General features: G+C 46.9%; 2 protein-coding genes across 12 annotated transcripts in view; one reads left to right on the forward strand and one right to left on the reverse strand.

Moving 5' to 3' along the window:
- Window positions 1–15,573, forward strand: part of MTERF4 (mitochondrial transcription termination factor 4) — a 51,454-nt gene that overhangs the window by 9,903 nt on the left and 25,978 nt on the right. Inside the window, exon 5 of one of the 3 annotated variants that reach the window (XM_060301578.2) lies at window positions 2,551–2,572. The exons of the other annotated variants lie outside the window; for them this stretch is intronic. The gene's annotated coding sequence lies outside the window, so the exon portion shown is untranslated. Of the gene's footprint in view, window positions 1–2,550; window positions 2,573–15,573 lie in introns of those variants that run through there. 3 annotated transcript variants of the gene reach the window in all.
- SNED1 (sushi, nidogen and EGF like domains 1) overlaps window positions 1–15,573 on the reverse strand; it is a 93,004-nt gene that overhangs the window by 5,534 nt on the left and 71,897 nt on the right. For 5 of the 9 annotated variants that reach the window (XM_060301563.1, XM_070045872.1, XM_070045870.1 and 2 more), the window contains 4 exons: window positions 10,162–10,278; window positions 9,422–9,512; window positions 2,128–2,208; window positions 1,210–1,247 (listed from right to left, as the gene is read on the reverse strand). In XM_060301563.1, the coding sequence (XP_060157546.1) occupies window positions 1,211–1,247; window positions 2,128–2,208; window positions 9,422–9,512; window positions 10,162–10,278 (326 nt within the window). In that variant the 3' untranslated portion in view covers window position 1,210. Of the gene's footprint in view, window positions 1–875; window positions 1,248–2,127; window positions 2,209–4,828; window positions 7,788–9,421; window positions 9,513–10,161; window positions 10,279–15,573 lie in introns of those variants that run through there. The other 4 variants (XM_030850250.2, XM_060301562.1, XM_060301565.1 and 1 more) reach the window with 4 other exon arrangements.

The following is a 15,573-nucleotide window of genomic DNA, read 5'->3' on the forward strand; positions in this document are numbered from 1 at the left end:
AAATGTTTCACACCCCAGTTATATCTGTGGGTGGTGAATTGCTTATAAGCCTTGGAGTGCATGTTTTGGGTATGTGGTGGCGGGGGGGGGGGAAGTGATGCCTTTGAGTAGGTGGGACCTGAACGCAGAGACTTTTGATGGGAACTGAACGCCTGAGGTCACACATTCTCGCTCACGTGCCGCTGCCCAGCCTGTGGGTCCCAGCCTCTGCTTTCCCTGCTTGGTTGGTGAACATTCTGCTTTAGTGTCAGCCTATACCTGCGAAGCTCTTTTGCTTCTGGTTGTTTATAAAGGTCTCTGAGTAACATTTCTTCTTCATCTCCTCAGCCATATAAAAAAATGTAGCCTGTTTGTGAAGCTGCTTGGTACCCAGGAGTCTCACTCCTCTCCTACACCACCAGGAAGATGGGCTTCTAGGCTCCTTTATGGAGCTCGAGTGGTGAGCTGTCCTGGGTCAGCCAGAATACCTCTTTCATTCCCAGTGCGTCACGTTGATAAGAAATTGTGTCGGGCTGTGGCTTAGCCTAGTATCTTGCAAATTATCGTGAAGGTTTCCACAGAGCGTGCGTGTGAGGGGGTGGGAGTCACATGGGCTGACTTGCCACAGAGGTTGGGAAATACTGGATTAAGCAGGAATAGCGCTAGAAAGCTTCTTCCGTTTCAGGGTTTCTGAATGCTCAGGATGCCTGTGTTCGTTGGCACTCTCCCAGTGAGGGAGTCTCAGGACTTACCCAGAGTTATGTGATCAAGGCCGCACGCCCTTTCTCAGTGGACTGCCATTTAGGGTCTGGAAAGCACTCCTAGAATTCCTCTGCCTTCTGGCATCCCAGGCCCCTCCCACTGTACCCCCTCGCCTGCCCTCCCAGCAGCCCCTGTCAGTCCCACCTCCCTCTAAGAGCTCACCCGCCCCCTCCATTGCCATTGCTGATGACTGGGGAAGGGGTTTTTCTGCCCGTTGAGATAGAGTGGGGCTCGATGTATCAGACCAAGTTTATGTCTATTGGGAGGCCTTCCTTAAGTATTATTTTTCTCACCCATTTTACCCCCCTTAGGAAGTTCTGAAACCTTCTGGTCTGAGTTTATGACACAGAGCACACACTGGGCTTTCTTCTCAGGGCTCCACAAGGAGACAGCAGCCCTCCTGAGGGCCGCGTGCTGGGGTGATGTCCCTCAGACTTCCCAGCAGCTCTGCTGGCTGTGGGAACGTACCTTAAGATTTCTTCAGTGTAGGACTGTTACTTTGTTTCCTGAAATAATTAGAGAAATGCGGTTTATTAAAAAGAAACCTGTGTCCCTGTAACTCTGCAGCTTCCTCGGCCCAGGCTGCCTGCTGTGATCCTGTCTTGTCTGTAGGTCACATGTGTTCCAGTTTGGGGAGTGTGGTAGTGAGACACTGACACAGGGATGAACGTTTGAGTCTGTGTGTGCCCACCTGGCTTGGGGTGGGAGTTGTGGAGTGATGAGGAAGGCTGCCTGGCTGGGTGTGAGTCATGGAGAGTGAGAGGGAGTGTGGAGGATGGGTGATGGGAGACAGGTGATGCGCTTAGGTAAGGCAGGGTGGGTTTTTCCTTGACTCAGAAACGCAAGACCTGGTGCATGTGGTGACTGGTCTATGGAGAATGTGACTGAGCTTTGGACTCTGCTGTCTGTACTCAGGCAGTGCATTATATAATAATCTGTGACTACCTTGAGCCCTTTGGGGAAAGAACCTGGGTGAGAGTGAATAAAAAGTAAATAGAGATTTACTGTATTTATATAATTGGACCTGTCAGTAACACTTCCCAATACTAGTGCCAGATACTGTGTGAACGTGCATAACCAGAGTGACCCCCCCCAGCACCACCACTCAACCTCCCTCCAGCACCTGCCCTGTGACCTTCCCAGCACCCACCATGTAACCTCCCCAGCACCCACTCTGTGACCCCTACCAGCATCCACCATGCCCAGCTGTACCCATCTGTGTGCGCTCACGTGTACACATGTGGGCACACAGTTCCTTAGCATAGCCGGGCTGCACATCTTGGCAACCTGGCTCAGCCATGGCCTGTGGCATCCCACAGCCCCAGTCACCAGGGCCACCTGTGGCCGCCTGCAGGGCACAGCACGGGCCTCCTCCCTGGGACGCACCTGTCTGGGGTCCTGGCACGCGTGCTCTCACAGCTCTCTTTGAAACAGGTGTCTGGATGCACTTTGTAGACTCTTTTATACCTGCATCACAGGAAAGCTCAGTGAAGCCGGAAACTGAGCAGAATGTTGCCCAGCCCCTTCACCTAGGCTACACAAACCTACAGGTAGCTGTACAGGTGTCTGAGGGAAGGCTATTATTCTCCTGATAAAACTTTACCTCCTGTGGATGTATTAAAATGTCCAACATAAAAATCATGTAATTGAAAAAAATGACTTTATCAAGGTATGATTTATGTAAAATAAGATACACTCATTTTAAGTGTACATTATGATGAGTGTTGACAAAGTGATATATAGTAAGAGATAAAGTGTGCTGGGACTTCCCTGGTGGCTCAGTGGTTAAGAATTCGTCTTGCAACGCAGGGGACTCCGGTTCGATCCCTGGTCGGGGAACTAAGATCCCACATGCTGCAGGGCAGCTGAGCCCGCGCTCTGCAACTACAGAGCCGCCCATGCACAACTGGAAAAAAGCCTATGCACTGCAATGAAGAGCCTGCGCGCCACAACGAAAGATCCCGAGTCCCCCAACTAAGACCCAATGCAGCCAAAAAATAAATATTTTTTTAAAAATGTGCTATTTCAAAGACATGTCTTGCTTGAGACAGGCTACTTGGCTCCGAAGCCTTGAGACAATGTGACTGCACTCTTACGGGCAGTTGATGGAGAAGTTTGAGAAGCCTTGGAGATGCAGGCATTAGACACGGGCGGTGTGGAACAGGAGACCTGGCTCCCAGCCCTGCCTCCCACTTACTAACTAGTGTACTCTGAGCACGTCTCTGGAACTGAAGCCTCTGTTTCGTATGAGATGGGAATTGCTTACACTGCCTCTGTCACATGTTTGTAGAGAATAATGAATGAGAAAGTGTTTGACTCTTGGTAAAGCTTTTTAAACATCGGAGCTGTTTGAAAGAGATGCAGGGAGTTCAATGGGTAAAACTCATGAGCTTAGTCTAGGAGAGTCCTTAGGGTCTAAAGCCTTAGCTAAGACTTCCATTGCCAGCCATCAGGCAGTAAGAGGATCTGGAATTAACTTCCACATGTGAACAACTGGTCAAGATCCAGGAAGTAAGTCTTTTCAGATGTTAGAAAAAAGACAGTGCAAAACAGTAACCCAGAGAGAAGGGGAGCAAGCTGAGCTCTGGGATGGTCCTGGAATTCTGCCTGGAGGCACTTTTCGGACTGTGTTGTGGGTTAGGGAGAATCCAAGCAGTGGCTACACTGAGTGGGCGAAACAGAGATTGGAGTTGGGGAGGCAGAGGGTCAGAGCACGGAGAGGAGGGAGCTGTGCAGAGGAAGAGCTCCAGAGATCTGGAGGGGCGGGCCCCTTGAAGATTAAGCTGTGTGTGCATCGGGTGAGCAAAGACGGGCAGCAAGGAACTACTGAAGAGCTGGACAGTTCCCAGAGCCAGAGTGGGGAGATCTTGGTTAATAGGCTGTTCCAGAGCAATAGAAACCCCAGAAAGGCCCTGCCTTAAAAGTGGGGCATAATTAACCCCAGAATAAAGGCTATGCTAACGCCACCCTAAAACAGGCCTCAAAAGGATCCATCTAAACTGCCTTGCAAAAAACCAAAAGCCAAAAGTCAAACAAAGGAACAGGACAAGGATGCCCACTCTCACCACTTCTATTCAACGTAGTACTGGAAATCCTAGGCACAGCAGTCAGATGAGAAGAAGCAGTAAAAGGTATCTAAACCGGAGGGGAGGAGGTAAAACTGTCACTATTTGCAGATGGCCTGACACTAGAGAGCACTGAAGTCGCCACACACAAACTGTCAGAACTGGTAAATACATACAGCAAGGTAGCAGGATGCAAGATTAATATACAGAAGTCTGTTGCACTTCTCTACACTAATAATGAAACATCAGAAAGTAAAAAAAAAAAAAATCCTGCTTAAAGTCACGTTTTTAGAAAGCCCTAGGAATAAACTTAACCAAGGAGGTGAAATACCTATATGCTGAAAACTAAAACATTGATTAAGGGAACTGAAGATGATTCAAAGACATGGAAAGATATCCTGTGCTCTTGGATCGGAAGAATTAGTATTATTAAAATGGCCATACTACCCAAAGCAATCTACAGATTCAATGCAATCCCTATCAACACAGCTATGACATTTGTCACAGAACTAGAGCAAATAGTCCTGAAGTTTATATGGAACCACAAAAGACCACAGATTGCCAAGCAATCCTGAGAAAAATGAACAAAGCTGGAGGTATAACCCTTCCAGACTTCAAACTGTACTACAAAACTATGGTAATCGAAACAGTGTAGTATTGGCAGAAAAACAGACATACAGATCAATGGAACAGAACAGAGAGCCCAGAAATAAACCCACACACCTATGGTCAGTTAGTCTATGAAAAAGGAGGCAAGAATATACAATGGCGAAAAGACAGTCTCTTTAACAAGTGGTGTTGGGAAAGCCGGACAGTTACATGTAAATCGGTGAAATTAGAACATTCCCTCACACCACATACAAAAATAAACTCAGAAAGGTCTAAAGACGTAAACGTAAGATGTGACACCATAAAACCCCTAGAAGAGGACATAGGCAAAATGATCTTTCACATAAATTGTAGCAGTATTTTCTTTTTTTTTTTTTTTTTTTTGCTGTACGCGGGCCTCTCACTGTTGTGGCCTCCCCCATTGCGGAGCACAGGCTCCAGACGTGCAGGCTCAGCGGCCATGGCTCACGGGCCCAGCCGCTCCGCAGCATGTGGGATCTTCCCGGACCGGGGCACGAACCCGCGTCCCCTGCATCGGCAGGCGGACCCTCAACCACTGCGCCACCAGGGAAGCCCCTGTAGCAGTATTTTCTTAGATCAGTCTCCCAAGGCAAAAGAAATAAAAGCAAAAATAAACAAATGGGACCTAGTCAAACTTAAAACCTTTTGCACAGCAGAGGAAACTTATCAACAATACAAAAAGACAACCCGCGGAATGGGAGAAAATATTTGCAAACAATGTGACCAACAAGGGCTTAATTTCCAAAACATAAAAACAGCTCATACAACTCAACAACAAAAAGACAACCCAATCTAAAAATGGGCAGAAGACATAAATAAACATTTTCCCAAAGAGGACATACGGATGGCTAACAGGCACGTGAAAACATGCTCAACATCACTAATTATTAGAGAAATGCAAATCAGAACCACAATGAGGTATCACCTCACACCAATCAGAACTGCTATCATCAAAACGTCTACAAATAGAGAGGGTTTGGAAAAAAGGGAACCTTCATACACTGTTGGTGGGAATGTAAATTGGTGCAGCCACTTTGGAGAACAGTATGGAGGTTCCTTAAAATACTAAAAATAGAGTTACCATGTGATCTAGCAATCCCACTCCTGGGTATATATCCAGAAAAAAGGAAAACATAATTCAAAAAGATACATGCACCCCAATGTTCATAGCAGCACTATTTATAATAGCCAAGACTTGGAAACAACCCAAGTGCCCATCGACAGACGATTTGCTTAAGAGGTTGTGGTACATATATACAATGGAATATTACTCAGCCATAAAAAAGAATGAAATATTCCCATTTGCAGCAACATGGATGGACCTAGGGAATATTATCCTTAGTGAAGTGTGAGAGAAAGACAAATACTATATGATATCATTTATATGTGGAATGTAAAAAATAATACAAATGGATCTATATACCAAATAGAAACAGACTCACAGACATAGAAAACTTACGGTTACCAAAGGGGAGAGGTGGCAGGGGGAGGGATAAATTAGGAGTATGGGATTAACAGATACAAACTACTATACATAAAATAGTTAAGCAACAGGGATTTACTGTATAGTGCAGGAAATTATACCCAATATCTTGTAATAACCTGTAGTGGAATATAATCTGCAAAACAAAAAACCAAACCAAAAAGCCCAGAAAACTGAACCACTATGCTGTGCACGTGAAACTAATGCAGTTTTGTAAATCAACTTTACTTCAATAAAAAAATTAAAAACAAAAATATTCTTGAAAAGAATGCCAAAAAAAATTCCAACAGTCTGTACCATAAAGTTTATAATGTCTAACATCCCAACAAAAAAATTACAAGAGTATCAGTCATACAAAGAGTCAAGAAAATGTGACCCATCAACAGGAAAAAAAATTGAATAGAAAAACACCCAGAAATGAGAGCAATGACTGAAATAGCAGACATCTGTTATAAATTTGCTGTACACGTTCAGTGATGTAAAGGAAAATATAAACATAATGAGAGAAGTGGAGCCTCAAAGAAAGAACTAGATGGAACTTCTGGAGATGATAAAACACAATATCTGGGACTTCCCTGGTGGCACGTGGTTAAGAATCCGCCTGCCAATGCAGGGGACACAGGTTCAATACCTGGTCTGGGAAGATCCCACATGCTGTGGAGTAGCTAAGCCCATGTGCCACAACTACTGAGCCTGCGCTCTAGAGCCCACGAGCCACAACTACTGAAGCCTGCACACCTAGAGCCCATGCTCCGTGACAAGAGAAGCCACCGCAGTGAGAAGCCTGTGCACTGCAACAAAGAGTAGCCCTGCTCGCCGCAACTAGAGATAGCCTGTGTGCAACAACAAAGACCCAACACAGCCAAAGCAAAACAAAACAAACAAAAAATCACAATATCTGAAATGAAAATTTTGCTGAATGGGATTAATGGTAGGTTAGACACTGCAGAAGAAAAGATCAGTGAAATTGAAGGCATGGCAGTAGAATCTATCCAAAACAAAGTAAAGAGAAAAAGGAGTGAAAAAAAGGAAAAGAGCCTCAGTGACCTGTGGGACAATATCAGTCTAATACATGCTTAATTGGAGTCCCAGAAGAAGGAGAGAAATGGATGCATAGAAAAAGTGTTTGAAGAAGTAATGGCTAAAATTTTCCAAATTTGATGAAAGCTAAAACCACAGAGGTGAAGCTTAACTCCAGAGAGTAAAAACACATGTACATAACCTACCAAAGCACATCATCATTAAATTTCCCAAAAAAACAGTAATAAAGAGAAAACGTAAAAGCAAGCCACAGGTGATGGGGACCGCGTTACATATAGAGGAACAAGAATAAGGGTGACTGAAGTTTTCCCATCTGAAACTGCAAGCCAGAAGACAAAGGAATGACCTCTTTGAAGTGCTGAAATTTGAAAAAAACACAATTATCAACCAAAACTTCTGTGTTCAGCAAATGTGTCTTTTGAAAATGAAGGTGAAATAAAAGCCTTTTCAGACAAACAGAAGCTAAGAGAATTCACCACCAGCAGACCTGCCCTATAGGAAATGTTCCAGTGAGCTCTTTAGGCCAAAGGTAAATGGTACCAGATGGAATCTTAGACCTGCACGAAGGCATGCAGAGCGCTGGAAACGGTAGACGTGTAAGTCACTACAAAAGACTTTATACTCTCAACATTTTTAAAAAAGATGATTGTTGAGAGCAAAAGTAACACACTGTGTGGTTCATGGCATATGTGGAAGTAAAACGTCCGGCAGTGACAGGGGAAGTAGAAGCTTGCTGTTGCGTGTCTTCTATGATACTGAAGTTGTGTTGTAATTCAAGGTATATTGTGATCAGTTGAAGACGCATATTTTAAATCCCAGAGCAGCCACTAAAGAAAATAAACCAAAGAAGTATATCAGTGAGCCAACAGTACAGGTAAAACAGAATCCTAAAAAATAATCCAGAAGTAGGCAGGGAAAGAGAAAGTGACAAAGATAAGGTGGGACAGATAGAAAACAGTATGTTAGATTTCAACCCAGTCACTTCAGTCATTTTGTTAACATGTAAACGGTCTAAACACTCCAATAAAAACCAGAGATGTCAGACTGGCTGCATGGCAAGCCCCTCGCAAATGCTAAATACAAGGAAGTCCCTTTCAGATACAATAGGTTGAAAGCACTGGGTGGAAAGCTATGGGCAAGTGCAGGGCTCTCCCGGTCAGGTACTTGGTGGTCGCCCCGGGCACTGGTGTAACTAACACAGTCGGAAGACGGAGGTGCAGGGGCTCCGGGGTGCCATTCCACAAAGTCCAAATTCAGGGGCCTGTAAACCTGGGTTCCCAAGTCCCAGTGCAGCTCAGTGCCTCTGGTGTATCCCTGCTGCGTGTCACGCTGGCTTCATGTCCAGGCTCATGTCAAGCCTTCTGTCTTGCCTTCCTACATCCCATCCCAGTGATCTTTAAACACGTCAGGTGTCACTTCAGCTCAGTGTCCTTCAGTAGCTCCCCACTTCACAGAGGACACATGCAGGTCCTTCCAAGGGTCTCCAAGGCCCACCCTCCACGCCCCCTCGCTCACTCGGCTCCAGCCCTGCTGGCCTTGCTGCTCCTTAGACGGGCAGGCAGGCTCCTGCTTTCAGGGCCTTGGCAACAGGTACACTCTGACTGGGCCATTCTTCCCTCAGATATCTCCGCCCGCCCATGTCTGGTCATGTCACCTTCTCCATGAGGCTTCCCCTGACACCCTGCCGAATGCTGCTGCCACCCCCTCCTGCCCCCCGGGCCTGGCTCTCCTGGCCCTGCGTATTCCTTTCTTCCATCCTCCTTTAGCGCTTGCCACCATTTAAAACACTGCAGGACAAACTCGTGCTTCTTGTGTACTGTGTCTCCCTCAGCTAGAACGTCAGGACTCCCAGGGCAAGACTTTGGCCCGTTCGGCTCGCTGATGTGTGCCGAGTGTTCTGAACCACGCCTGGCACACGGGAGGTGATCGTCCGTATGGTGGACAAAGCAGGTTGTAAGTATGACCCACGGAGTCAGAGTGTTAGCAAGAAAGGTCCGAAGAGGTGGGCTCGGCAGACTCCCTCCTCAGCCCGTCTTACAGATGGGGAAACTGAGGCATGAGTGCCTTGCCCAGGGCCGTGTCAGGAACTCACGGCAGAACCACGACTCGAGGTCTCCTGCGCTGAGGAGTGGCACTTCCTGGAGTCTCCGCATGCCCTGCCATCCAGGGAAGGGAGGCTGATGCCACCCCAGGGCGTGGGGAAGCAAGGCCCGAGGGCAGGAGCAGGGGATCCCGCTTCTAGACCTCATGTGGCTCTGCTCCCAGCTGCACAGCCTTAGGCAAGGTTTTCAGCCCTTTAGCTTCAGTTTCCTAATTTGTCGCATGGAGGGGGTGGGTGGTCAAAGCAAGCCCTTTCCGTGCTGTGACTACTAGACCTCAGGGGCCTGTGAGGACAGGGTGGAAGCATTTCAGGGTCGGGAACACGATACAGACATGGTGAAGGCGGAGGAGAGGGACTTACACGTGGTGACAGACGCCTCCTTCCCAGACCGGAAAGGACTTTGTCTCCGAGAACAGCCGTGTGCAGGGCTGGGGCACCTTTCTACAGGCTGCTGGCACAGAGGAAAAGGGCCGTCGCTTACAAGGAGCTCAAGGCCACGGTTGCCCTCTTCCTGCAGCCACTGTAGGTCTGGGGTTCTGCCCCTGCCACTTCCTGGCCTGGGGGCCTGTCCCCGGGGCTGCTCAGTGACTGTGGGTACTCCTCTGAGTTGGGGTCCTGGGAGCCTGCAGGCTGGTTTCCCTCAGGGCTGGTCGGAGTCTCTGGGTCTGGCAGGCCTCAGGGCTGTGTGGCTGGCGTGGGAGCTTCTGTCCTCAGCCCAGAAGTCTGAGGCAGGCCCGTGGCCTTTTTCCCTCGCACTGCCTCGTTTGGTCCCCAGGCGAGAAGAGCCCCCTCCTCCCTCCTCTCCCTGTGTCCCTGTGATTGTCCCAGACCCCCAGTTATCTGGGCAGCCCCTTTCACCCTGGCACTTTGGGGCAGTGGGAGGCCTGGCGGCTCACTGCCTGCCAGCCTCCCTACCTGGACGCTTGGAGGTCTGGGGCACCGTAGCCAGGCCCCTGTCCTGGCATCTCATGGCTGGAGGTCCTTGTGGCAAACCCACCCTGGGGCCAGCGGTCCCGTCAGAGCCTGCCGTCATAAGCATCTAGAGGCCAGGCCCCAGCCCCAGTGACCCCAGCAGGCAAGGGGAGCGGCCCCAAACTTACCAAGCTCACAGTGTCTGCCTTTGAACCCCGGGGTGCAGTCACAGCTGTGGGCATCCTCACCAGGCACACAGGTGCCTCCGTTCTGACAGGGGTTGTCTGAGCAATTCCCAGGGGCATCTGTGAACAGCCACGAGCAGTTAGTCTCAGGGCCCCACAGGAAGGCCTGATAGCATTCCCAGGTTGCCGTCCCCAAGACCAGTGGGCCCTAGGGGTGGTCAGAGAGCAGAGGTGAGAAGACTGGCCTCAGTGTGCTCAGCCCTGACCCCATCACCTCGAGGGAGAGAGGGAGGGCTCTCGGTGCTGAGCCGTCACAAGGCAGAGGCGCCTCGGCTCACAGCTTAGATCGTGGCTGCACTCTGGTCGTCTTTGGGAGAGACTCCCCGCTCTGCCCTGGCCTGTGCCCCCTGCCCCACGTTTCTGCTGACTTTGCCCCGCCGCACAGGGTTTCTTCTGCTCGGAACACAGAGGCCAACCCTTGAGAGCCCTCCTCATCCTCCAGTGCCTGTCCCCGAGCCAGCTGTGTGTCCCCAAGTCCCAGCCCTAGGCAGCCTCTCTGCAGCAGTCTGTGCTGGCGTCCGTGCCCCTTGGGCCGCTGTCTGCCTTCCGCACTCTGGGAGCTAGAGGCAGGTTGGTCAGTGGTGCTGCCTGGGGGGGGCAGACCTGCCCCTCCCCCCTTAGAGTCCACTGTCTTTTCATTTTTAACTCTTAACAAACTAAGAAACACAAAAGAATAAGAATCGTGCATACGCCACCACTTCGAGTAACCCCTCCACATCTAATCCAGCCCTTCCCCCTTCCCCCCCTTCTCGGCAGCCGCCTCGTGGGGGGAGGTGGTTTAACATTTTGCCAATCTTGTTTAATCTATTTCCCGCTTACCATCTGCCTTTCTTTCTCTAGTTGGAGAATTTCAAAGCAGTTCACAGAAACCATTTCACTGTAAATATGTCAGCAAGTATCTAATACATAAAGACTTAAGCACAATACTATTATTACAAAATTAACAGTAGTTCCTTAATATCACAAGAAACCGCAGTCCGTGTTCACATTTCCCTGATCATCTTTAAAAATGTTACTTACAGTTGGTCCCATCTAATTCAGATTCATAAAGATTCACATTGCCTTAGTTTGATGTATCTCAAGTCTCTTTTAATCTATAAATTTAACCTTCTTCCCCTCTGTATTTATTCAAGAAATGAGGTCATTTGTCCCGTGGAATTCCCATCCTCTGGGTCTGACTGACGGCATTAACTTGCCCCCTCCCCACGTTTCCCGTTAACTGGTAGTAAGAGAAAGGGGCTTAATAGGATTCAGGTTCACATGGGCTTGGCTTTGCTTTGGCTTCACAACAGGTGGCTGTGTGCCCTTTGGCTACACCAGGAGACATGATGTCTCCGCATTTGGTTTTCATCATGGGAGGATCGATCACTGGTTCAGTGTTGGCAGCCTGCTTAATCCAGAGTAAAGTTCTCTTAGGCTCTGCACCTGACGGCTTGAGAAGTCATACAGATCGCTGATCTCTACTAGGGTCATGTCTCATGTGATCTGTCACTTCTCTGCCTCCACTAGCTAGGGAGTACCCTCTGAAGACCTGCTTTCCTTCAGCCACCCCTTGGTCACCCTAAAATACAGTCCATACAGGCAAGGCCAGGTAAGTGCTCCATTCTTTTCCTTTATTTGTATACTTGCAGAGTGAGTTGGTCCCCCAGCAAGCTCTAAAGTTGACCAATACGTTGTTCTTTCTTTCTTACCATTGTTATGACCTTGTGGACTTGTAGATATTTGATGGGTTTCAGTCTGTTGCTGTCATTAGCTTTCTTCATGCTCAAATTATCCCATCTTTGGCCAGTGGGAGCCCCTTCAGGTTGGCTCCTGTGCCCTTTAGACACAATCCTAGTTGTTTTTGAAAGCCTGCTTGCTTTTTTACAAGTATGTCCTAGGATTTTTTTTTTTTTTTGGGCTGTACCATGCAGCTTGTGGAATCTTAGTTCCCTAACCAGGGATTGAACCCGGGCCTTTGGCAGTGAAAGGGCGGAGTTCTAACCACTGGACTCCCAGGGAATTCCCATGTCCTGGGCTTATTTTGTCCATGTTCTGCTTCAGCCTTGGAATCAGCCATTTCTCTGAAGACCGCAGTCTATATATTTATTTATTAAAAAAATATTTATTTATTTATTTGGCTGCTCTGGGTCTTAGTTGCGGCACGCGGGATCTTCATTGCTGTGTGCAGTATCTTTAGTTGTGGCATGCAGGATCTTTTTTTAGTTGTGGCATGTGGGATCTAGTTCCCTGAACAGAGATCGAACCCGGGCCCCCTGCATTGGGAGCATAGAGTCCTAACCACCGGACCACCAGGGAACTCCCCCCCCGGTTCCTTTTAGTGGAGAATGGTATCTAGAGTCCACAGTCTGGCTGATCAAGGGGCTCACTGTTACTGTGGTGTCAGTGCTCCAGGTCTTTTCAGGAGACAGAACTAGGAAATTAGATTTAAAAAATAAAAATGAACAAATTATGAGTTCATTCCAATATTTCCAGTTCAAATGAACAGAATTAAATAAAATCAGGGGTTTTACTTCTTTGATTTTTATATTGTATCACTTCATGCTGAAAATCTTTGTGGCATTAACATAATTATTTTCTTTATCCCACAATGTACATGTAATAGTTTGGAAATGACATTAAGATCACTGAGTACAGCTTAAAATTTCTTGGCAATTCTTTTAATCCTTAGATTATATCCCACTAGATGTTAATAGTCAGAATGCTGTTTTATTTATTTATTTTGGCTGCGCCAGGTCTTAGTTGCGGCACGTGGGATCTTTAGTTGCTGCACGTGGACTTCTTAGTTGCGGCATGCAGACTTCTTAGCTTCGGCATGCAGACTTCTTAGCTGCGGCATGCATGCGGGATCTAATTCCCCAACCAGGGATGGAACCTGGGCCCCCTGCATTGGGAGCGTGGAGTCTTACCCACTGGACCACCAGGGAAGTCCCTAGGATGCTGTTTTAAAAATCACTTGAAGTGATCCTTTTTTTTCCTGTGTGGTTATGCCATCGGCATGGTTAGTACGTTTATTTCAGTTTGTTTTCAAATTTTAGGCATTGCTTTCTTTTTTGGTGTCATTTAAAAAAACATTTTCTTATTTCTAAAGTCACATCTATAAAGGTACATTTAGAGATACCTATCTTCCCTCTCCATTCCCTTTATTTCTTCATTCTTGTTCTCTGCTTAATTATAGAGTTAATCATTTTTATTAGTTTTATTTATTTTTAAATATAAGAAAATGGGTATGCACATTCATATTTCCCTTCCCCACTTTCCTACACAAAAGAGACACCAAAACACTGTTCTGCACAGTACATTTTGGAAACAGCTTTGAGATATACTTTATATACGATTCAGCCATTTGAAGTGTATAGATTTTTAGCATAGCCACAGATATGTGCATCCACCCCCGTGGTCAATTTTAGAATGTTCTTATCACCTCAGAAAGAAACCCAGTACCTTTAGCTCTCACCCCATATACCTCCACCCCCCACCCCCAGTCCGAAGCAACCATTGATCTACTTTCTCTCACTCTAGGTCTCCCTATTCTGGACTTTCACATGAATGGAATCAGATTATGTGTTCTTTACGACTGGCTTCTCTCACTTAGCATAATGTTTTCAAGGTTCCTCTATGTTGTGGCATTTATCAGTACTTTATTCCTTTTCATGGTCCAATAATTTTGAATATAACACATTTGTTCATCCATTCATCAGCTGTTTCCACCTTTCGGCAATTGTGAATAGTGCTGCAGTGGCCATCTGTGGAAGTCCTGGTGTGGACATGTTTTCATTTCTCTTGGGTGTGTAGCTAGGAGTGGAATTGCTGGGTCACATGGTAACTCCATGTTTAATTCTTTGAGGAACTGAAGCAGCTGCACGACTCTACATTCCCACCAGCAGTGTTGGAGGGTTCCAGTTTCTTCACATCCTCATCAGTGCTTGTGGGTATCCTGACTTTTTCATTCTAGCCATGCTGGTGTATGTGAAGAGGCATCTCACTGTGGTTTTGATTAGCATTTCCCTGATGACTAGTGATACCAAACATCTTCTCATGGGCTTGTTGCCATTTGTGTATCTTCCTTGGAGAAATGTCTATTCAGATCCTTTGCTTCTTTCTTTTTTTTTTTTTTTTTGCGGTACGCAGGCCTCTCACTGCTGTGGCCTCTCCCGTTGCGGAGCACAGGCTCCGGACGCGCAGGCTCAGTGGCCATGGCTCACGGGCCCAGCCGCTCCACGGCATGTGGGATCTTCCCGGACCGGGGCACGAACCCGTGTCTCCTGCATCGGCAGGCGGACTCCCAACCACTGTGCCACCAGGGAAGCCCTGCTTATTTCTTAATTGGGTTATTTGTCTTCCTCTTATTCAGCTTTAAGAGTTCTTTATATATTTTAGATTCAGATTCCTTTTCAAATATATGATTTACAAATATTTTCTCCCATTTTATGTGTTGTCTTTTCACTTCCTTGATGATGTCTTTTGAAGCACAGAAAGTTTTAAATTTTGATGAAGACCAACTTAACCTTTTCTTTCTTTTGTTGCTCTTGCTTTTGGTGCCATATCTAAAAATCCTTTGGGACTTCCTTGGTGGTCCAGTGGTTAAGAATCTGCCTTCCAGGGGACGTGGTTCAATCCCTGGTTGGGGCACTAAGATCTCACATGCTGTGGGGCAGTTAAGCCCATGCGCCACAACTACTGAGCCCATGGTCTCTCGAGCCTGCGTGCCACAACTAGAGAGAAGCCTGTGTGCCACAACGAAAGATCCTGCATGCCACAACTACGACCTGATGCGGCCAAAAATAAGTAAATAAATAAATATTAAAAAAAAATCCTTTGTCAAATCCAAGGTAATACAGATTTACCCGTGTTTTCTTCTAAGAATTTTATAGTTTTAGCTCTTACATTTAGGTCTTTGATCCATTTTTAATTAATTTTGTGTATGGTGTGAGGTAGGGGGTCCAACTTCATTCTTTTGTATGTGGATATCCAGCTGTGCCAGCACCGTTTGCTGAAAAGACTCTTCTTTCCTCCACTGAATGGTCTTGGCACCCCTGTTGAAATCAGTTGACCACAGATGTATAGGTTTATTTCTGGACTCTTAATTCTATTCCACTGATTTATACGTCTATCCTCGTGCCAGTATCTGGCACTGACTTGATTCCCATTGCTTTGTACTAAGTTTTGACAAACGGGTATGTGAGTCTTCCTACTTTTTTAGGATGTTTTTTGCTATTCCGGGTCCCTTCCAATTCCATGTGGATTTTAGACACTGTACATAACAATTGTCCAGAGACATTTTATGGTAACCTTACAGAACATGGAAGTGTGCAGGGGTGTTTAGAACCTGTGAGCCCATGTCAGCAATCCTTA

This window comes from Globicephala melas, chromosome 7 (genome assembly GCF_963455315.2).
Source record: "Globicephala melas chromosome 7, mGloMel1.2, whole genome shotgun sequence".
Taxonomy (NCBI): domain Eukaryota; kingdom Metazoa; phylum Chordata; class Mammalia; order Artiodactyla; family Delphinidae; genus Globicephala; species Globicephala melas.